Source organism: Myxine glutinosa, chromosome 8 (genome assembly GCF_964187855.1).
Source record: "Myxine glutinosa chromosome 8, kmMyxGlut1.1, whole genome shotgun sequence".
NCBI lineage: Eukaryota > Metazoa > Chordata > Myxini > Myxiniformes > Myxinidae > Myxine > Myxine glutinosa.
Window position 1 is genome coordinate 8,761,815 of NC_136268.1, and position 21,365 is coordinate 8,783,179.

The following is a 21,365-nucleotide window of genomic DNA, read 5'->3' on the forward strand; positions in this document are numbered from 1 at the left end:
AATAGTGCATTTGCATAAAGGTGCATTCCCTTTCATGGTAATGGTGTCATGGTTTCATGGTAATGGTGTCATGGTCATGTTTCATGGTAATTGTGTCATTGTCATGGTCATGGTAATTGTGTCATAGTCATGGTTTCATGGTAATGGTGTCATGGTCATGTTTCATGGTAATTGTGTCATTGTCATGGTCATGGTAATTGTGTCATAGTCATGGTTTCATGGTAATGGTGTCATGGTTTCGAAACTGCAAGTTAAAGGAGGAGATTTTTTGGTTTAAATGTATTGCACCATTTCCTCTGAAACAAATGTTTAATCAACCTTGATCCACCATCAGAACACTTTTAGGAGAAATTACATTTTGTGATCTCCACCCATAACTCAATGCATGCAAAAGATGCTCACAACTTTAATTTAGACTGGTCTGTAGCATTACAATAGGTGACATGATAAGAAAGTGAACTTTTTCACTTATTAATCAACATACCTGCCACACAATAACGTACCTGCCACACACAATAATGTTCGGGTTTTCATCGTCCAGATTGAATGCATTTGTGGTTAACGGTGCTCTGCAGGTCTTCCGGCAGCATCTCCACTAGATGGTCTCATCTGTTTCTTTGACAACTGAACCCTCTATAGACCAAAACGCGTCCCGGTCTTATACCCTGTATGTGCGCCATTTTGATATCAAGTGTGTGTAGGTAGGGGGTGTGGGACAGAAAAAGGGCACTTTAGTCGGAAAATCACGTCTCTTTCTTTCTTTTTAATTTCGTTCATGTATGAATCTGTCTCTAAATGCAAAAATCATTTTAAATGAATTCGATCTTATTTTAACTGAAGATTAATACTTTGGTTTGTCCCTGGCCCATGAAAATTTCATTTTTTCTTCTTTTCTTTTTGTCAGAAAGAACATTGGATCATTTTAGTGTTTCGAAACGATTATATAAATTGTTGTCTTATATTGCCTGAAATAAATTTAGAATAAAATGACTAACCCTGGGATGCACTCTATTGGCCTGGGAGGCCCTGCAGCTTTTTGTTTTGGAATAACTTTGTTATGAAAACGTTGATCTGCATGACCTTTCCTGGAAGCTCCTATAAAATGGTGACACATATTCCTGTTGTTTGTAAAAAAAAAAAAAAAAATCCTGTGTTGTCTATAAAAAAAAAAAAAAATCGTGTTTGTGAAAAAAAATAAAAAAATCCTGTGTTGTTTGTAAAAGAAAAAAAAATCCTGTTTGTAAAAAAAACAAAAAAAATCCTGTTTGTAAAAAAAAAAAAAAATGCTGTTTGTAAAAAAAAATAAAAAAATCCTGTGGTTTTTTTGGGTATACAAGATCGAGGCTCATGAAAGAGCGAACATTAATCACACAAAAAGTCAAACAGACACAAACCAACACATAAAACACAAAATAAGGGGAGCGGTGGACAAGATGGGGAGAGAGGGCGAAGGACACAAACACAACATTTGAGAGCAGGGACATCGAGAGAACTGTGGGAGGGAGAGGGCTTGGTGGGAGGTGGGAGAGGTATAAAACATATGGACACTGCAAGGACTTCCAGGAAAGAAGTTGGAATTTCGAAAAGGTGTATCTGGGGTGCATTAGTGGGGGTAGAAAAGATCAAAGTTTTGGATGGGGGAAGATAGAAGATGGTGGTGAACAGCTGTTTTAAAGACCTGGAGGGAGGGGTGGGATTGAAGGGAGTGGGGGAGTTTGTTCCAGAGGCGGGGAAAAAAAGGGTGAAGGTGAGCAGAGAGCCCAGATTTTGGCAGTTTAACCACAAGAGGGTTGCAGGCAGATCTTGTGCGACCTGTAGGAATATTTGGGGGACAGAGCACAGAGAGAGCTGGGGGAGCAAGGCCGGAGAGGAGTCGGTAGAAGACAGAAAGACCACCAACCTGCCTGCGGTGAGTGAAAGGCCCTCGGAATTAGCTTCATCGCAGGAGATTCCAATGATTCTGAAAGCTTTGGTTTCAACAGCGTGAAGTCGAGCTAGGTGTGAGGCAGGAGCACCGGCCCAAAGAGGGGTTGTTGTTTGTAAGAAAAAAAAAATCCTGTTTGTAAAAAAAAAAAAAAAGTTTGTAAAATTTAATGGGCAATCTTTGCACACCACTGTGTCCACTGGTTAAAAGACTGAGAAGACCCATGGACCCCAAACATCCTGTAGACTGTTAAAGACCAAAAATACCCCGAAACCCAAAAGATCCCAAACACTGAAAAGACCCAAAACACTGAAAAGACCCAAAAGGTCCCGAGGATCCAAAAGACCCCAAGTATCCAAAAGACCCAAAACAACCCCAAGGACCCAAATGACAAAGAGGACCCAAAAGACCCCAATGACTCAGAAGAACCCCAAGGACTCTGAAGATACAAAATACCCCGAAGACCCAAAAGGCCATGAAGACTCAAAATACCCCAAAGTCCCAAAGACCGAAAAGACCCTGAAGATTCAATGGACCCCAAACACCCAAAATACCCAGAGGATCCAAAAGACACAAACAACCCCGATGCCCCAAAATACCCAGAAGCCCCCAAAAACACAAAAGACCCTGAAGACCCAATAGGCCCCAAACACCCTGAAGACTGTTAAAGACCCAAAAGACAACAAAGACCCAAAATACCCCAAAACCCCCAAGACACTTAAAGACCCAAAATACCACAAAGACTCCAAAGACCCTTGAAGATGCCGAAAAAACAAAATACCCCCGAAAACCCATAAACACCCCCAGAGACCCAAAATACCTCAAATACCCTTAAATGTCCCGAAGACCCTTAAACACCCAAAAGACCCTGAAGACCAAAAATACCCCAAAGACCCTTAAATACCCCGAAGACCCAAAATACCCCAAAGACCCTTAAAGACCCCAAGGACCCAAATGATCCAGAGAACATAAAAGACCGAAAAGACTCTGAAAACCCAAAATACCCCAAAGACACCAAGACCCTGAAGACCCAAAATTCCCCAAAGACCCACCAAGACCCCGAATACCCAAAATACCCTAAGACCCAAAAGATCACAAAGACCCTGAAGACCTAAAAGACTCTGAAGACACTGTGGACCCAAATGACCCAGAGGACACAAAATACCCCAAGGACATAAAATATCCGAAGGATTCCGAAGACCCAAAAGAAGAGTAATTATGCCTCTTATATCGGAATTGTAGCCTGGTGTTGCCTAAGTGGTTAGGGTGCCGGCTTGGGATCCGAGGATCCTGGTTTTGAATCCTGGTCGATCGCTGAATTAACACCAGGGGGGTTGACTCAGCCTGTCATCCTTTGTGGGGAAAAATGGCCTCGAAAGGAAAGGTGGTTCTTTTTCTTTCTTACATTGGAATTGTAGATTTGTAGATTCAAGATATTCCTCTCACAAGGTTTAGACATACAGTACATGGCGTCAGACATACATGGCGGCGGCCATCTTGGACTGAGCCTCAAGGCTTGCAAACTGAGCCTCAAGGTCGGTATACAGAAGCGGTATTTTTAAAATAACAATAAATACAAGGCACAGGGAGGGGAAATTTGCTGCACATGATGTGCAATGCGCACAGAGTGAAACAAGTGTTCATTTACATCTGTAGGATGTCTAATCTAATAAACAAGCGTTACGCCTAGGTCCTCCGTCGGTGAAGTGATGCGAGTTGACAAAGTGGAAGACGCAAGGCGGCAATCTTGGATTTTGACGTGGCGACCCAATTTTCAATAGCGTTCTCCCTTATGCGTAGATACACCCACACACCAGATTATAAGTTAGTAGTTCGTTTATTTTTCAAGATATTCCACACACAAGGTTCAGACATATATATGGTGGCGGCCATCTTGGATTTTGACGTGGCGACCCAATTTTCAATAGCGTTCTTCCTTATGCCTAGATACACCCACACACCAGATTAGAAGTTGGTACTTCGCTTATTTTTCAAGATATTCAGCTCACAAGGTTCAGACATACATGGCGGCGGCCATCTTGGATTTTGACGTGGCGACCCAATTTTCAATAGCGTTCTTCCTTATGCCTAGATACACCCACACACCAGATTAGAAGTTGGTACTTCGCTTATTTTTCAAGATATTCAGCTCACAAGGTTCAGACATACATAGCGGCGGCCATCTTGGATTTTGACGTGGCGACCCAATTTTCAATAGGGTTCTTCCTTATGCCTAGGTACACCCACACACCAGATTAGAAGTTGGTACTTCGCTTATTTTTCAAGATATTCCTCTCACAAGGTTCAGACATACAGTACATGGCGTCAGACATACATGGCGGCGGCCATCTTGGATTTTGACGTGGGTTGCACCCACACACCAAATTCGAATGCCGTCCTTCGCTTACGCACGCACGCACTCACTCACGGACGGAGGGGAAAACCATAGTCCCCCTTTCTCTCCGCGGTGCGACAATAAATATGATATTTTAGGAGTCGCGGAAGGCGAGAGAACGAGGCCATTAGTCGGGTTCGAAGATGGTTTATTGTAACAGCAAGATCCAGCACACTAAACTCGAACGGAAGTCGGCACGCTTATATAAAGCCAAAAGCCCTCTTCGGAGGGCGTGGCTCCGGCAACCGCGCGTGCGTCACGTCCGCACAACCACAAGTCCAACAGGCCCGTGCACGTGTATTATGCTCAAATAAGGTAACCGCCACATGCGGTTACCTGCACATAGGGTAACCGCCACAATATAAGCACCCCTGACATTAGGCCCAGACTTCAGACTTTGGCACGCTCACGTGGCTGTACCATCAAAAACTGTTACAACCCGTCATTTTTGATGTATTTGTATAAAGTCCGTCAAAAATGACGGGTTGGAACAGTTTTGCAGCAAATGAGGACCAAGTCTTGTGCAGCACATCATGTGCAGCAAATTTTTTTGCTGTGTGTGTATTTGGGGTCCATTGGGTCCTCAGAGTCTTTTAGGTCTTTTAACCAGTGGACACACAGTCTTGTGCAAAGATTGCCTATTAACCCCCGCCCCCACCCCCCCCACACACACACACAAATCCCTACTAAAGCACTACTCATAGCCTTTAAAACCTACCCTGATGAAGGGCGACGGACACACACACACACACACAGTTTTATATGATAGATATCATATTTAGTTCCATCTCTCAATATTGAAGAAAAATTTTAAAACTATAGACCCAGGATCCTCACCAACATCTAATCATTTCATCCATGTCACACTCCCAACCTGTCCACCAAATTCAGTACGAATCTGTCCACAACTTTTTGAGATATCCTGTTCACAGACAGACAACCAAGAAGGACATCGTGCAGAGCACAATACTTGTGAAATTCTTCAGACAAATTTGACCTTTAAAAAATTGGCAGTTGAATTCAAGGACCAAATCGTATTCAAATTTCAAGTCAATCAGATGAAAATTGAGGATTTTAGAAAATACACCCAAGTTGTTGACCTTTGGCCCATGTTGACCTCAGAATAATTGGTGGTTCGCTTCAGTGAGCTGATGTGCAAATCCTATTCAAAATTCAAGTCAATAGGATGAAAATTGACAATTTTAGAAATTTGGCCTATGTTTGACCTTTCGACCTCAAATAATTGGTGGTTGAATTAAGCAATCTGGTATGTAAATCCTCTTGAAACATCAAGTCAATCGGCTGAAAATTGATGATTTTAGAAATTCGGCAAAGTTATTGACATTTGGCTGATGTTGACCTTTTGACCTCAAAATGAATAGGCTTCTTCCTTATGACCAACTCGAACAGACAGAATCATGTGCCATCCTCGATTAATCATAGACATGTCATAGACATGGTGAAAGTGCCAACCACGGCTATGTTTCCTAGGAGAGTTACGATTTATACAGCATTTGAGGAATAGTCAACTTTAAGTAGTCCTTATTCAATTACTAGCAAAATGCCCTTCAAAAATGACGGGTTGGACCAGTTTATTCAACGGAGCAGTCTCGTGAGCGTGCTAAAGTCTGAAGCCTGGGCCTAGTGTCAGGTATGCTTATATCTTCTTTATTTATTTGACATCATACGGATGTAAACGAACACTCGTTTTACTCTACGCGCGTTGCACATCACGTGCAGTGAATTTCACGTCCCTGCGCCTTCTATTTATTGTTATTAAAAAAAAAAAAAAACGCTTCTGTACACCGCCATCGAGGCTCGGTTTGCAAGCCGCCGTCTACAATTCCAATAGAAGAGACGTAATTACCTTTTTATGGAAAATGTTTTTCGAGTTTGTTTTATCCTCAAAAATAGGCCGTGGGGAACACGCATTCGTGTTAAGCATTGGCCGTTAAAACCTACCTTTATGAAGGGGGGCAGACAAACACACAAACGTATAAATTGACATTGGGTTTTATATGGTAGATATTTTATGACATCCCATGAATGTCTATGAGAAGTTTCCATTTGATAGAGCGATGTAAAAATAACTTGCACCGTTTGAATTCAATTGTCCGACAAAAGGATCCAGTATATTAGATTGTAATGAAAATTCGATTTTGTTATGAAAAGAATGTAATGAAAATTTGGAAAATTCAAATCGATTTTGAATCAGAATCTTCAACACTACACGGAGAATGCGTAAGTTGGCCTAATTTTGAGAATAATGAGCTAGCATCCTCGACACTGGGGATTCAAATGCAATATTGAGGATTTTCATCAATATTATTTTCAATCTGATCTAATTGCAAAATAATCAAGCTATAATCAGATTGGTCATTTCAAAAATTAAATCACCAGTTGAATTGGTAATGACCCTCTGATATTAGGTATTGCACCTGGTCTCGTCATCGCATGAAGCCACTTCACACTGTGCTTGAATCTTAGTACAGTATTTACACACAAAAATCAGAAAATCAGGAAATTAGCCAGAATACCACACAGATGGCCAACTCTGTTCAATATTTCACAGGATTTTTACCTCCAACAAGCTCTTCCTGGGATATGGTGCAGCTGGATGGCATACATGAAGGATTGCTCTACGAACAGAGGTGCACCAGGATGAGATTAAAATGGATCCTATTCCAGCAGGAATTGAACTCGGACTAGACAATTTGGAAGAAAGCATACTACCATCTCTTATTAAACAAATCTATAATAATAAAAAGCAGTGTTGTGTGTGTGTGTGTGTGTGTGTGTCTCCTTCATAACTCCAAACCATGAAACCTAGAGGCCCCAAACTTTTCACGCATACTTCACGACCTCCAAGGGATTGTATGAATGAAGACTGTGTTGGGGTGTGTTTTAGAAGATCATTTACGCCAACAGGCTTACCTTTCGTCAGCCTGCATTCAGGTCGCTCAGCTTGGGATATTAATTCTGCCATTTTGTTCGCTCAACTCAAGTATGCCTTACCTCAGAACAGGTCGGTGTCTGCATAATAAAGCTTCATGTCTACGAATGGTAATATAGGTGATCTTCATACCTACGAATCGCTGTATTCCTGCATACATGACAATGCTTATAAACACAGTATTCGTGTCTTTATTTAATTTCCGCAAAGATCGAGTATCTCTTCACCTGAACCGAATTTCAAAAAATTAACTGTGGAATTGACCTCAGCAGCAGTTCCAACTATTAAATGTGTTCATTTGTCTAATTCATACATTGTGGGACACTCCAAGCATTTCAACATTATTTTTAGAGTGCTTAAGCTGCTTAGCGAGCGCCTTTCAGGCTTCTTTTGCAAGTCATGGCGATACAGTAGACAGCGCTCCCTTTTCGTTTTTACGCACACAGTTTGTTATTACACGAGATCACATAGATTCACATTTTTGTGCGATCTACTTTCATTATATAAATACACCGATAAAAATATACTTATTAAAAAAAAACTCAAATCAAACATCATGTTGGGATCTCCTCCATGTTGAATTGTAGCTTTGCAAGTGAAAGTCTGACATTTTGTTTGCTTGCCCTGGTTTGCACATTTCGCTGAATTTTCACTTTTATAGAAAACTGAAGGTAAATATTTGTGGTTGCTGTTTTTTGTGTCGCGTTGAATTTGTGAACAATTTGACTGTCCTCTTTGGGACTGCTTATTTGTAAGGTCTACTCAACTCGTATTTACATTTTTAGATGTCCCTCCAAGTGCTCCACATGAGATTAAAACAAATCTGGTGAAAAACATGTTTAAAAATGAAATTACATCGTTCTGTGCGTTCTGCAGATAAACGTACCAAGTGATTACATGCATGGACATTGGACATGCAGGCAAGATGACACGTTTCCTGCGTGGTTTATCTTATGTTACACGTGATTATACTAATGGATGCACCTGTGGATGCTACATTTGCGCTAAAATAAGTTTGGGGGAAATTTGACGTTTTTGAGGGATTATACACCGTGATGATATCGTAGAATTTGGGAGAATCGTACAATTTTGAGGCCTCGCTGATGGAAGTATTTATCCCGATAATAGCACATGCTTGTCCATTTTGATATAACTAGATGAGATTCGTGTTCTACACTACACCTGGGGAATTCTGAACATATGGGAGGAAGGTAAGGGTGTGAGGGAGGGGTGTGAGGGAGTGGGGAGGAGTTGTAGGGGAATGGGTGGGATCTGGAGGGGGTTTGTGAGTTAGGGGGTAGGGGGAAAAGAGACCGTGGGGGTAGAAAGTGAAGTGGGGGAGATACCTGGTCGCCCAGGTGAACCCGCACTTGGGGATAACGTTCGGAAGGGGTGGGGTTGTAAGGAGCGTGGGGTATTGGGGTGGGGGCAAGTCAAAGTGAAAAACCATGCTGGAGGAAAGGTCACACTTGATGCCAATTGAAAGCACTGTGGGTCAGATTCTGTGGCCATTGAATCAGAACACACACACACACACACACACACACACACACACACACACACACACACACACACACACACACACACACACACACACACACACACACACACACACACACACACACACACACACACACACACACACACACACACACACACACACACACACACACCGAGTTGTCACAACATGTATCACATCAGTCTGCCAACCCTCACATATGGAGAATACAGTGCAGAGGAGAAGAGGGAAATTTTGCCATTATTGCTCACATGATAAATAGATGGTATCTGTTTTATCCGACAGGTTTTCAGAACCCTCTCCTCCCCTCCCCCCTTTGCTCCCCCTCTCCATTCCTGTTTCCCCTCCCTTATCATCCCCTCCTTCAGCCTCCTCCCTCCCTTTTCCTCCCCCATCCTACACGCCCCCCTATCCCCTCTCACTTTTCCCCCCTCCACTCCCCTTCTACTCTCCCCATTCCTCCTCCCCCCTCTTCCCCCATTTCCCTGCTCTTCCCCCCTTCCCTATCCCCCTCACATTTCCCCCCTCTTCCCCTTCCTCTCCCTCCCATTCCTCTCCATCAAGCTACCCCTTCCCTCGTCTTCCCCCCCTCCCTTCTCCTCCTACTCTCCCCCTCCCTGCCCCCTCTCCCACTCCCTCCATCTCCCCCATTCCCCTCCCTCTCTCTTCCCCTCCCCTCCCTCCTTCTCACCTCCCCCATTCCTTCCCCTCCTCTCCCTCGCCCCCTCCCGTCTCTTCTTATTCCTGGCACAAATCGACCCTGCATTGCCTGGCCACGCTGGCTACTTTTGCTCGTATATAAATATGGGAGACAGGACTGAATGTATTTTCAATACCGTCAGATGTCACTGTATCCACCCCAATTGTGAAGTGTTCATACTAATCACTCAATATTCATACAACTGAATATGAAATAGAATCATATACAATATTCTAAATATGCACTAATTTACATGAACATTTTATAAGAATCTCCTTTTCTTGGCAGCAAAAAGCACCAGTTCAGTGGCTGGGAAGCGGGTATCAGCATGGATCACCTAATGAGCGACGTCAAGCCAGGAGTTGAGCACTTGAACCTGGGTTTGCAAAGCCAGCCATTGATTCCAATTAAACATCGTTACGGCAGCTCGGGTTGCGAGAGCTCAGAAGGCGTGAGCGTATAAACGAGCGTTTCCAAGGCAATACGGGCCTCCGATTCAGGGAAAGCCTGTAAGGCCTGCAATGCCAGGTCACCATGGTGATGGCACAACTGCGTGACTTCGTGAAGCACGTCCTGCAGGCCTGTGGTGGAGCACAACTGGCAATGCGTTTTTGGGGAATGGGGGAGGGCGGATAAAAATGAAAAAAACATGAAAAATACTTTAATATAGTTAATAGCCAGGATACGAGGCAGTTCCGAATTTAGAGAAATAAAGTCATTCAGCTTTAACTCTAAGTTACATGGTAAATTAACTTATCAGTATTCAAATACCCAACATTATAGTCCCTTTGCTTAAACCCTGGTAAGGCCGATTAACTAAGTAACTTCGACATACGATTAAATTTTTCGGGGTCCTGCAGCGGCATCATTTTCCCTTTCACGTAATATGTGAATATGCTTGAGCTTGGGTTGATCGAGGGTTTTCCAGAACCAGGTCCAACCGGAAGCAAGACGAGCAGGTTTGGTTTGTCTTGGTTGGCATAAAGGATCGACTCAGATGCCGAACATCTCCGACATCTTTTACTTCCACTCTAAAGTCCTTCATCGTCAACAACACTCGACCCAAACAAAGCCAATGGAAATCTGACGCAACAAACCTGGGCATTGTATAATCAGTAGAGGCCTACAGGCCTGTGTTAGTCCCACCAGGAAAAAAAGATGGCGGCCATGTCATTTCGTTTTGGTACTATGGTGGGTGGAGTCAAGCAACAGATATGGGTGTGGTCCAGCAGCTGGCTGACCAATGGATAAAAACCACCTCTAGAGGCCATTTTTCCCCGCAAGCGGGGGTTGGCCTTTTTCGGGAACCGTGGTTGTTGTTGTTTTTCGGTCCCCTTTTTGAAGCAATGTTTTACGGCCGGATGCCCTTCCTGACGCCAACCCTTTTTGCCGCCTTTAACGACAAGCAGGGAATTACCAGTGAGCTGGTGCTCAATTTGCCGACCTCGGAAGGATGACAGGCTGAGTCAACCCCCCTGGCGTTAATTCAGTGATCGACCGGGATTCGAACCCAGGATCCTAGGATCCTAAGCCGGCACCCTAGCCGCTAGCCCAACACCAGGGATTGGCTGACCAATGGATGCACATTTCAAAAGTCTATCTGAACAAGAATCCCAAAAACAGCAACGAGAAACTCTTGTAGACCTGTAACATGTCGCAGGTAATAAAAGGAGCATTATTGGACCTGCCAAACACTATCCCAACACCATCCCATGTATACATATGTAGATAACCCCAAAACCTACCGTGTGAATGCACACACATGCATGCTCACACACTGTGTATGCACCCCTCTGACATCTCCAGTTAATTACCCCCATATACTTCTGGCAAACCGTCTGGCCATCCCTCCCCCGCCCCTCATCTACTTTCTTAACAATCCTCTTGAGGAAGTTCAGTCATTCAAACTCCTGGGTCTTACTACTTTCTTAAGATTTGGACATGCAGGCAAAGCCATGATCTTTCTTGGACAAACCACATTTCAAAGTTGGCCTCCAAAGCCAACCTCAAACTGGGCACCCTCCCTTGGAACACCTAAACCAACAAGGCCTTCATCCGCAGCTCGATGAAGTACTGCACTCCTCTTTGGGCCAGTTCACATCTTGCTCAGCTCGATGGCGTGGAAAACAAGGCTTTCAAAACCATTGGAATCTTCCACACTGAAGCCGAGTCAATGGGCTTATCACCTCGCCATGGCAGACAGGCCAGTGGTCTCTGATTTATACTGCCCCCCTTCTGGTCTTGCACCCTCTGCTCTTTCCATGATTTGTCACTCCCCATCTCCCTCTTTTCCATGTTTCTACAGTATCACATGGTCCACCATCAACTCTCTCCTGGTAAAACTACCCAAATCCCAGATGACTGCTCACCTCCACTCGTATGTTCCTCTTTTTCCCCCATCCTCTTCAATCTCATTCGACCCTTCAGGTCTCCAAGACTGCTGTTCAATGCCATCTCGGATCGTCCCCAATCCAAAACCATCATCTTTTTTACCCTCATTAACCCCACACAAATCCCCACTAATTTTCCAGTTTTTCCTCCTCAAGTTTCCTTCTCTACGCACGCGTGTTTTGTGTCCTGTTTTGTCTGTTACGTCCTGATCCATTCAGTGTGCCAGCTCTTACACGAGCCTCGACGATGTATACAAAAAGAAATTCTTACACAAACATATACTCTACATTTCATTCGTGGACATGACCGACCTCACTAAGCAGCAAGTTTGATCACATGTGGACTCCGAAACAGCACATGCGCTTTTGTGGATGACTAAGTGAATAAGCGATAAAAACAAACATGATGAAGTACAGTACATCAAGAGGTGAAAATAAAGTTTTAAAATCCCAGAGTTTAGCCAAAGCACGATACTTCCAATTTCAAGCAACAATGTAACCTTTTTTATAAGCCCTCCCCCCACTCCTCGACCCCACGATATATACATATATTTTTACCATTCATTTTATTCCATTTTTGCATTTATCTCCATGTTAAAAATTTTCACAAAATAAATGCAAAACCACCAAATGGTGTTATTCTGGCATGTGTATGAGATATAAGAGATGGAGGGTCATTTGGGCAGAAATCTTACCTGCTGATAGTCCACATGTCCCTTGTGTGTAGCCTGTAAAGCATCAGAAACTAGGGTCATGCAATAAAGTGCAAAGACATCAGGTGCAGCGCATACATTGGGATGAAGAGGAAAGGTAGCGATGCGGCTGCAGCTGCATAAGGGTGGGGAGTGAGGGGGGCAGAGGGGATTAGGAGAGGAAGACACATAGTTTAAGCAGATCTTACCGCCTTAAGGAGCTCCCTCCATGTTTCAAAGTCCATGCTCTGCCTCAACAACACCAGCGGCGCAGACTGTAGGATCCCAACAGATTCTGAACCCCCTTCCGTAAATTGCTGTAAGTCCGACTGCAACTGTTAAAAGGGTTTTAATGTCAGAGTGGGTCAGTGAATCAACCCAGGCATCAAAGCACTGATTAACCTTTGAAAAATATCCATTAGTGATCAGGAAAAGGGTATTACAGTCACGTGAAAAAGTAAGTACACCTCATGTAAAGTTTTGACTTTTTCAACATATTTCAACATACAGCTATTTGATCTTCATTTCAACAATATTGATAGATAAAGGTGATATAATATAACAAATATCATGAAATATTTACATTTTGTAGTCCATTGTATAATTTAAATAAACATAAATGCAAATTCCGCAAGTGGAAAAAGTAAGTACACCCTTGGCTCTAAGAGGTGGTATTGCCCCCTTTGGCAGAAACAACCTCAAGTAGGCGTTTCTTATAACTGTCTACCAGTCTCCGACATCGACGGGGGAGAAATTTTTGCCCACTCCTCCATGCAGAATTCTTTCAGCTGTGCGATGTTTGAGGGGTTTCTTGCATGCACAGCTCGTTTCAAATCCCCCCACAGCATCTCGATGGGATTTAGATCCGGGCTTTGACTTGGCCATTCCAGAACCCTCCATTTCTTTCTTTTCAGCCATTCCTTGGTGGATTTACTGGTATGTTTAGGGTCATTGTCATGTTGCAAGGTCCACCTTCGGTTGAGCTTCAACTTTCCGACAGATGGCCTCACATTATCCTCAAGCACCCTCTGGTACAATGAAGAATTCATAGTGGATTATATAATGGTGAGCTGCCCAGGCCCTGATGCAGCAAAGCTGCCCCAAACCATAATATTTCCACCACCATGCTTTACAGTTGGTATCAGGTTCTTGTGGCCAAATGCTGTCTTTGGTTTTCGCCAAACATGTCTTCTGGTACTGTGGCCAAATAGCTCTACCTTTGACTCATCTGTCCAGAGCACATTGTTCCAGAAGTGCTGGTCTTTGCCAAGGTGTCCATTGGCAAACTTTAGTCTTGCCTGAAGTTCTTTCTGGACAGCAAAGGTTTCCTCCTGGCACACCTCCCATGTAGATCAAATTTGTGCAGCCTCTTTCTAATGGTAGACTCGTGCATTTTGATATCAAGAGTGGCAAGAGATACCTGTAGGTCCCGTGATGACATTCTGGGGTTCTTAGAGACTTCTTTCAGCATCTTGCGGTCTGCTCTCGGGCTGAACTTGCTGGGGTGGCCTGGCCTGAACAAGTTGGCAGTTGTTTGGAATCTTCTCCACTTGTAGATGATCTTCCGGACAGTCGAATGATTGATTTCAAATTGTTTGGAGATCTTTTTAAATCCATTCCCAGACTCGTAGGCATCTATAACCTTCTTTCTGAAGGCCTCAGACTCTTTTGATCTAGGCATGGTGACGCCGCACACTTCAACAACAAAGAGCAAACCAAACTAAATGTCTGAGGTTTAAATAAGACAGGTTCCTCCAAGATCCTCTCCAACGATGTTCTAATCATTTGCACCTGAGCTGGTGCACCTGATTCTAATTTTAGGTTTTTGAAGTAGTGATAAATTTTGGGGTGTACTTACTTTTTCCACATGCGAAATTTGCATTTATATTTATTTAAATTATACAATGGACTACAAAATGTAAATGTTTCATGATATCTATATATATAAAACACAGTTTGTGTGTGTGAAAGTGTGTGTGTGTGTGTGTGTGTAATGTTCCCGATAGACTCCTAAACGGAGAGGCTTACGTGCTTGATATTTGGCATAGACATGGCCATTGAGCCTGGGACGAACATGGCCGAACTCAAAATATTTGACGATCCATATTTTTTATTCATATTTACCTCAGCGCATGGAATTAACGGAATCAGAGCAGGTGGGCGCTGATTCGCTCAGAGCGATCACGTGATGACGCTATGACGCTATGAACGCTATGACGCTATGAAAAAAAAAAATCGCTATGACGCTATGAAACGCGATGACGCTATGAACGATATGACGCTATGACGCTATGAAACGCTATGAAGCTATGAACGCTATGAACGATATGACGCTATGACGCTATGAAAAAAAAAATCGCTATGACGCTCTGAAACGCTATGAACGCGATGACGCTATGAACGCTATGAACGATATGAAACGCTATGAACGCTATGACGCTATGAAAAAGCAAATCGCTATGACGCTATGAAACGCTATGAACGCTATGAACGCTATGAACGCTATGACGCTATGAAACGCTATGAAAGCGATGACACTACGACGCTATGAAAAAAAAAAAATCGCTCGCTTTACCAAGGGGCTCGCCCTCCCCCCGTTCCCCTCCCCTACCCCGCCCGGCAATGCCGGGTACTTCTGCTAGTTTGTTATATTATATCACCTTTATCTATCAATATTGTTGAAATGAAGATCAAATAGCTGTATGTTGAAATATGTTGAAAAAGTCAAAACTTTACATGGGGTGTACTTACTTTTTCACGTGACTGTATATCCATTGTATAGAATCATTGATATTGTTGTGGAAATGAGAATTGTGTTTTTTTATTGTTGTAAAAATATCACCCTCCTTCCTCCAGTTGTGTATAAAGGTCAAAGGGCGTCCCTTAGTTAGGTCATATACAATCGCGTTAGCCAATCATAGATTTCCTGCTTGTTGGTAGTTATTTCCTTATTCTGTGTATTAGGTTAAGGCTTTGTCTTCCATTAATTAATACTCCCTTGCACCGAATTCAAATAGAGTAGATTCCCTTTCATTTCCATTCCCTTTCATTCCCATTCCCAAAGCCTCGATTGCCAACTGCATTTGCCGCCATTACGGTGTGGTCAGCTCGGGGAAGAGGGGCGTGCCCGCCCATCGTCATCAAGGGTGGAGCCAGAGAGCCCGTGCCCACCAATCGGCACTGCGGAGAGCGACCCGATGGGCGTTTCCAAAAGGCCGGCGGCTTGATCGCCACGCGCCTCATAAAAGGGGGTTGGGAGGGACTGCTTAAGCAGATGAGTGAGGAGTCCACCGCAGTTGAGTCCACCACAGTTGAGTCCACCGCAGCTGAGTCCACCGCAGCTGAGTCCACCGCAGCTGAGTCCACCGCAGTTGAGTTGAGCTTTGACGGCAGTTTCGACCCGCTGCTACGAAGCAATGCCGCCGTGCGAACCAGATTGAGGAGGGTCGGCGGCCGCTCACCTCGAGCCTTGCCGTTTACACGAACAGGACCCGCATCCTTCCAGCTCTGTGGACCACCTGGACCATCCTCTCCTTCAAGCCAATCGTTCCTGCCTTCATTCCCCATTCGTGTGAGTCTGTCTTTGTTTGTTCTGTCCTGGGTTAAGTAAGACTGTTTATAGGTAAGCTAATTTGCACTGTGTCTCCTTGATTCCTTCTGTCTTTATTGTATTATCCTTCCTCCTCCTTGGTTTCTTTTGGTTGTAAATAGTAGTAATAAATTGTAGTCGTATTTCAAACCCTTTTTGTCTTCTTCTTCTTCACATCCGTCGTCTTTGTCTTTTCCAAATTGAATACCTGTGGCACGATTTGGCCAACGTTCAAGGATCGGGTCTAGTTTCTGTTAATAGTTCATGCCGCGGTTGCTAAAACCGCTCGGCAATTGACATCTGTCCGTGGTACGAACGGGGCTGTGCCACCGGCCTTTCCGGAGGTCGCTGTACAGCGTCAGGGACCACGTCGGTCAGTCATAAACGAGGGGACTAATCCCCCCTTGATCAGGGGAACAGAGGCAGACGTTGGGTTCCGTAACAATATTATACTATTGCCGCATCAACGGAGTCACGAGCGCAGGCTTGCCACGTTGAAGCAATGGGCTTCGCGAATGGCCAAATTAAATGAAACTGCGCTCGGGCAGAGAATGCAGTTTCTTCCCCCAGACAGGATCTGAATCCCTCCGGTCTCTTAAACCAAGTATTTTTTATTTATTTATGATTATTATTCTTAATATTTTTAAAAATACATTTATTTATATATTTTTACACAAATTATGTCTCCTCCAAATGGGCTAAAATGGTCCACGCATGAGCGGGGTCAGGAAGTAAGTGACACGCTTCCTTAAGGAATAACAGGTTTATTAGCATGAGACAACCAACTGGGAATCCACGATGAAAGACAGACCAAAACTAATGAACAAATACACACACTTAATACAGGTACAGAGATAGAAGTCCAAAGGCCCACAGTCCTCAAATGCAATCACACACAAGGGCAAAACAAGGGAAGGACTTGAGGATTTGGGTGAGCAGGCTCCAGTTCAGGCAGCACAGGAGAGATCCATGGAGGCACGGGTAGGTTCACAAAACTCTCCTCTATGCTGCTCTGCTCTCCAAGCACCATCCCAAACTCTCCAGTCACTACACTGGTCTCCACCTGATCTGACTCTGATAACAACCTCAAAACCCCGACTTAACACTTCCATGCTCAGCCTTTTATTCCCTCCTTCAAGCGTCCCTCACACAGGAGGCGGCACCAGCCAATAAGGTGGCACATCACAGCCATCGTGTTGTCGTCATGTGGACACACACCGGCACTGCCCAAACCAATGACGTGCCACCTTTCAGTTTGCTCTTGTGATGGCCAGTGCCGTGCCAGACTCCTTGTATTCAAAGGGGTTTAATAGGCTCACACATGAACTGGCAACACATCGAAATGCAGCCCTCTTCTTTCCTTGCTTGGTGCCTTGTCTGGTTTTACAGAGGGGACACACAAGAATTACACTTCCCTATCTAAACCTTATGTCAATTATACCGCCCGTCAGGGCACATATAAAAACATAAACTTCACACGAATGGATCCCTGGTTAGAGAAAATGTTCCAACCTACACATGCATGCACAGTGTGCACAAGTGCACAAGCCTGGTGTTGGCTTAGCGGTTATGGTGCTGGCTTGGGATCCTAGGATCCTGGGTTCGAATCCCGGTCGATCGCTGAATTAACGCCAGGGGGGTTGACTCAGCCTGTCATCCTTCCGAGGTCGGCAAATTTGAGTACCAGCTTGCTGGGATGAATGATCATGGTGTGTACACCATATCCCTGCGCATCGAAGAGCGTGACCAAGGGTTGGCGTCAGGAAGGGCATCCGGCCATAAAAACATTGCCTCAAACAGGGAACCATGATCGTCATGGGGCCCGCACAGCTAACCTTCGCTCTAGCGGGGAAAATGGCCTTAAAACGATCATTCATTCTACACAAACACACAAACCATGCTAACTGGCCTTCACATGCTCGCTAGTTCGTACGCCCTACAACACAACACTATCTTTTCATTTAAGTTGATAAATCCAATTTAGTTATCACATATTATATTTAGTTATCCACTCAAAAACACATAATCACATTACCTAAACATAGGGGCAATACTGCTGGCGCTCACCTGGTAGAATAAACAGTATACTGCACAGACGAAAGGTTTTAAAACAAATTTCAATGGTTGCTAGAAGACAGGGCAGCAGGTAGAATCATACTAATATAATCATAAGACTTAAAACAAACAAACAAAAAAATACCTATTTTGGGTGGCAACCCCCCCACCCCCTCCCCCAACCCCGTATACCTCCTCAGACCCCAATTTTTCTAATGCCTTGAACAAACATTGGTACATCACGGGTGATGAAGGTTGTGGTGAAGTTTTATTGAAATTGTGTGTAGTTTCTGAGAAGAAAGCAAACACCTATTTCGGAGGGAAACGCGTCATTTGAATAAACGCCCGCCCCCCTCCCGCCCCGTAGACACCCAAAGGGGCAGATTTTTTTTTATGCTGTGAGCAAACTTTGGTACAGCACGGGTAGTGAAGGTTGTTGTCAAGATTAATGGAAATTGCATGTTTATTTTCTGAGAAGAAAGCAAATACCTATTTTGGGGAGTCAAACCTGGACCCACTTTGACCCCCCGTAGACCCTCTTAGACTTCGATTTTCTTAGTGCCGTGAACAAACTTCGGTACATCACGGGTGGTGAAGGTTGTGGTCAAGTTTCATCAAAATAGTGTGTAGTTTCAGTGGATAAAGCAAATTCCTATTTTGGGATGGGGGGGGTGGGGGGGGGGGGGGGTCATAACCTGGATCCACTTTGAACTTTGAACAAACTTTAGTCACGACACAATACGTATCATTTGTGCCAAGTTTGGTCACAATCCCTTCAGCGGTTTTGGAGAAGAAGTTGCAAGTATTTACTGACCGATTGACAGACGGACGACGCACCATCACATAAGCTCCCCTGAACTTAGTTTCAGGTGAGCTAAAAACCAGCAGCAAACCTAATTTATAGCCAGGGTCTAATGTTGGGGAGGACACCCACACTCAACCTGTCCACCAAGTATCTTCCCATAGGTTTACTCTTTCAAAGGCACAATCACATATTTTATATGCACATGACAGCTGAATGTGCAGCTGCAATTTACACTCCTGTTCAGGGTGGAGTATTGCACAATGCAGGTACCACGTCAGCCCAAAACAGAAATTTTGTCAAATTAAACTCTCTAAGTCATGAAATCCATAACTAGACAGCTCATACATTCCATAAACAGACAGCTCGTAAATCACTCACCTTATGAGCCAGCGCAAGGTTACGCCCAAAGGTGAAAGCTGCTATCTTTAAATCCACACTGTGATTGGAGAGTTCAACTGCAGCTTGGCAGCTCTTGGCCAGCAAAGCCCCATGTGATAGGTAAGCCTGCTGCATCCATGACGTCATTGACATTTCTCTGTCTAATTGCGTCTCATCCTACAGCAGCCAAGCAGAATGGACAATCAGTCATCTCTATTCTAGCCTCTTACTTCCAAAATACAAGTCCTTGAAACCTCCCTGCCTCGTCCCCAGTTAAGCAGCATCTGATCGGGATCATTTCAAGCCAGCCATTGGCAGTTGACCCTTTCCCTCTGTTATTCTGCAATCTGGTGTTGATTACAGAAAGTATGGATGGACTGAAGGAGAAGATGAACAAGTGGAAGGAATGTATGGAGACAAAAGGTCTGAAGGTGACGTTTCCAGAATTTCCACGTTTTAAACGTTTCCCAGTGTATACCCTGGATTAGAATAGGTACACCGTATCCCTGCGTGTCGTAAGAGACGACTAAGAGGGTTGGCGTCAGGAAGGGCATCCGGCCATAAAAACATTGCCTTAAAAAGAGAACCATGACAATTACAACTACATATGGGCAGGGTACAGCCCGAAGTGGAGATCGGTTTCTGAGGTTTGGGACATGGAATGTAGGGACAATGACAGGGAGATCAGGAGAAGTGGTGGAAGTATTGGTCAGAAGAAGAGTGGACATATGTTGTGTGCAAGAGACGAGATGGAAGGGAAGTGGTGTGAGAATGGTGAAGGGTAGGCAGGGACAGAAATACAAGTTTATGTGGCAAGGGTGCCTGGAGGGCGTGAATGGTGTTGGTGTCCTGTTTTCTGAGGAGTTTGTAGACAGTGTGGTGAGTGTGACTAGAGTGAGTGATAGGTTGATGATGGTGAAAATGATGATTGGAAAGCTCTTGGTGAACGTCATCTCGGGATATGCTCCGCAGGTTGGTCGAAGCGATGAAGAGAAGGACAAGTTCTGGTGTGCGATAGAGAAGCTGATGGAAAACGTGAAAGATGAGGAAGTCGTTGTGGTAGGAGGAGACCTAAATGGACATGTGGGAAGGAGTATGGATGGTTTTGATGGAGTTCATGGGGGTTACGGATATGGTGTGAGAAATGGAGAAGGTGAAAGGATTTTGGAGTTTGCTGATGGAGCTGATTTGTTGATTTGTAATACTCAGTTCCAGAAAGAGGATAATAAGCTTGTTACATACACGTCAGGTGGGTCGACGACAACCGTTGACTACCGGATGGTGCGTAGGCGAGATAGGGGGTACCTTCGGGACACAAAGGTGATCCCGGGGGAGGAGGCTGTTTCACAGCACCACTTGGTTGTCTGCGACATAAGGGTGAAAGGTGCGAGGAGAGCTCGGCGGGTGAAGTACCAACCGAGAATGAAGGTGTGGAGGTTGAAAGAGGTGACAGTAAGGGAGGCATTAAAAGAGAGGCTGAGTAGGGTCGAGGCTGATGTGGTTGAGCCTGAAAGTGGTTGGATGTCAATGAAAGATAGTCTGTTGGGAGCCATTGGTGAGGTATGTGGATGGACAAAAGGACCACCGAGGCACTCGGAAACATGGTGGTGGGATGATGAAGTTGGAAAGAGGATTGACGAGAAGAGGAAGAGGTTCAAGGAGTGGCAGAAGGCGAAGGGTATGGGAGCAGAAACAGCAGAGCATGAAAGTTATAAGGCAGCCAGGAAGGCTGCAAAGAAAGAGGTAGCAAAGGCGCAGGAGGCATGTAGGAAAATGTTCGGAGAACGCTTGGATTCGGAAGAGGGTCAGAAAGCAGTATTCAGGATTGCAAAGCAGATAGCGAAAGAGAGGTGTGATGTAATGGGGGTGAGTTGCTTGAAGGATGAAGTGGGACAAATCGTTGTCGACCCAGATGGAATTAAAGGAAGATGGAAAAGATATATGGAAATGCTGTTGAACACAGAG

General features: G+C 44.3%; 1 protein-coding gene across 2 annotated transcripts in view; it reads right to left on the bottom strand.

The window, feature by feature from the left end:
* Positions 1 to 9,596: 9,596 nt before the first annotated feature.
* Positions 9,597 to 21,365, bottom strand: part of PDSS2 (decaprenyl diphosphate synthase subunit 2) — a 21,032-nt gene continuing 9,263 nt past the window's right edge. The window contains exons 5-8 of one of the 2 annotated variants that reach the window (XM_068123971.2): positions 19,401 to 19,577; positions 12,783 to 12,908; positions 12,577 to 12,609; positions 9,597 to 10,088 (exon numbers count right to left, since the gene is read on the bottom strand). In XM_068123971.2, the coding sequence (XP_067980072.2) occupies positions 9,909 to 10,088; positions 12,577 to 12,609; positions 12,783 to 12,908; positions 19,401 to 19,577 (516 nt within the window). In that variant the 3' untranslated portion in view covers positions 9,597 to 9,908. The remainder of the gene's footprint in view (positions 10,089 to 12,576; positions 12,610 to 12,782; positions 12,909 to 19,400; positions 19,578 to 21,365) is intronic. The other variant, XM_068123972.2, reaches the window with a different exon arrangement.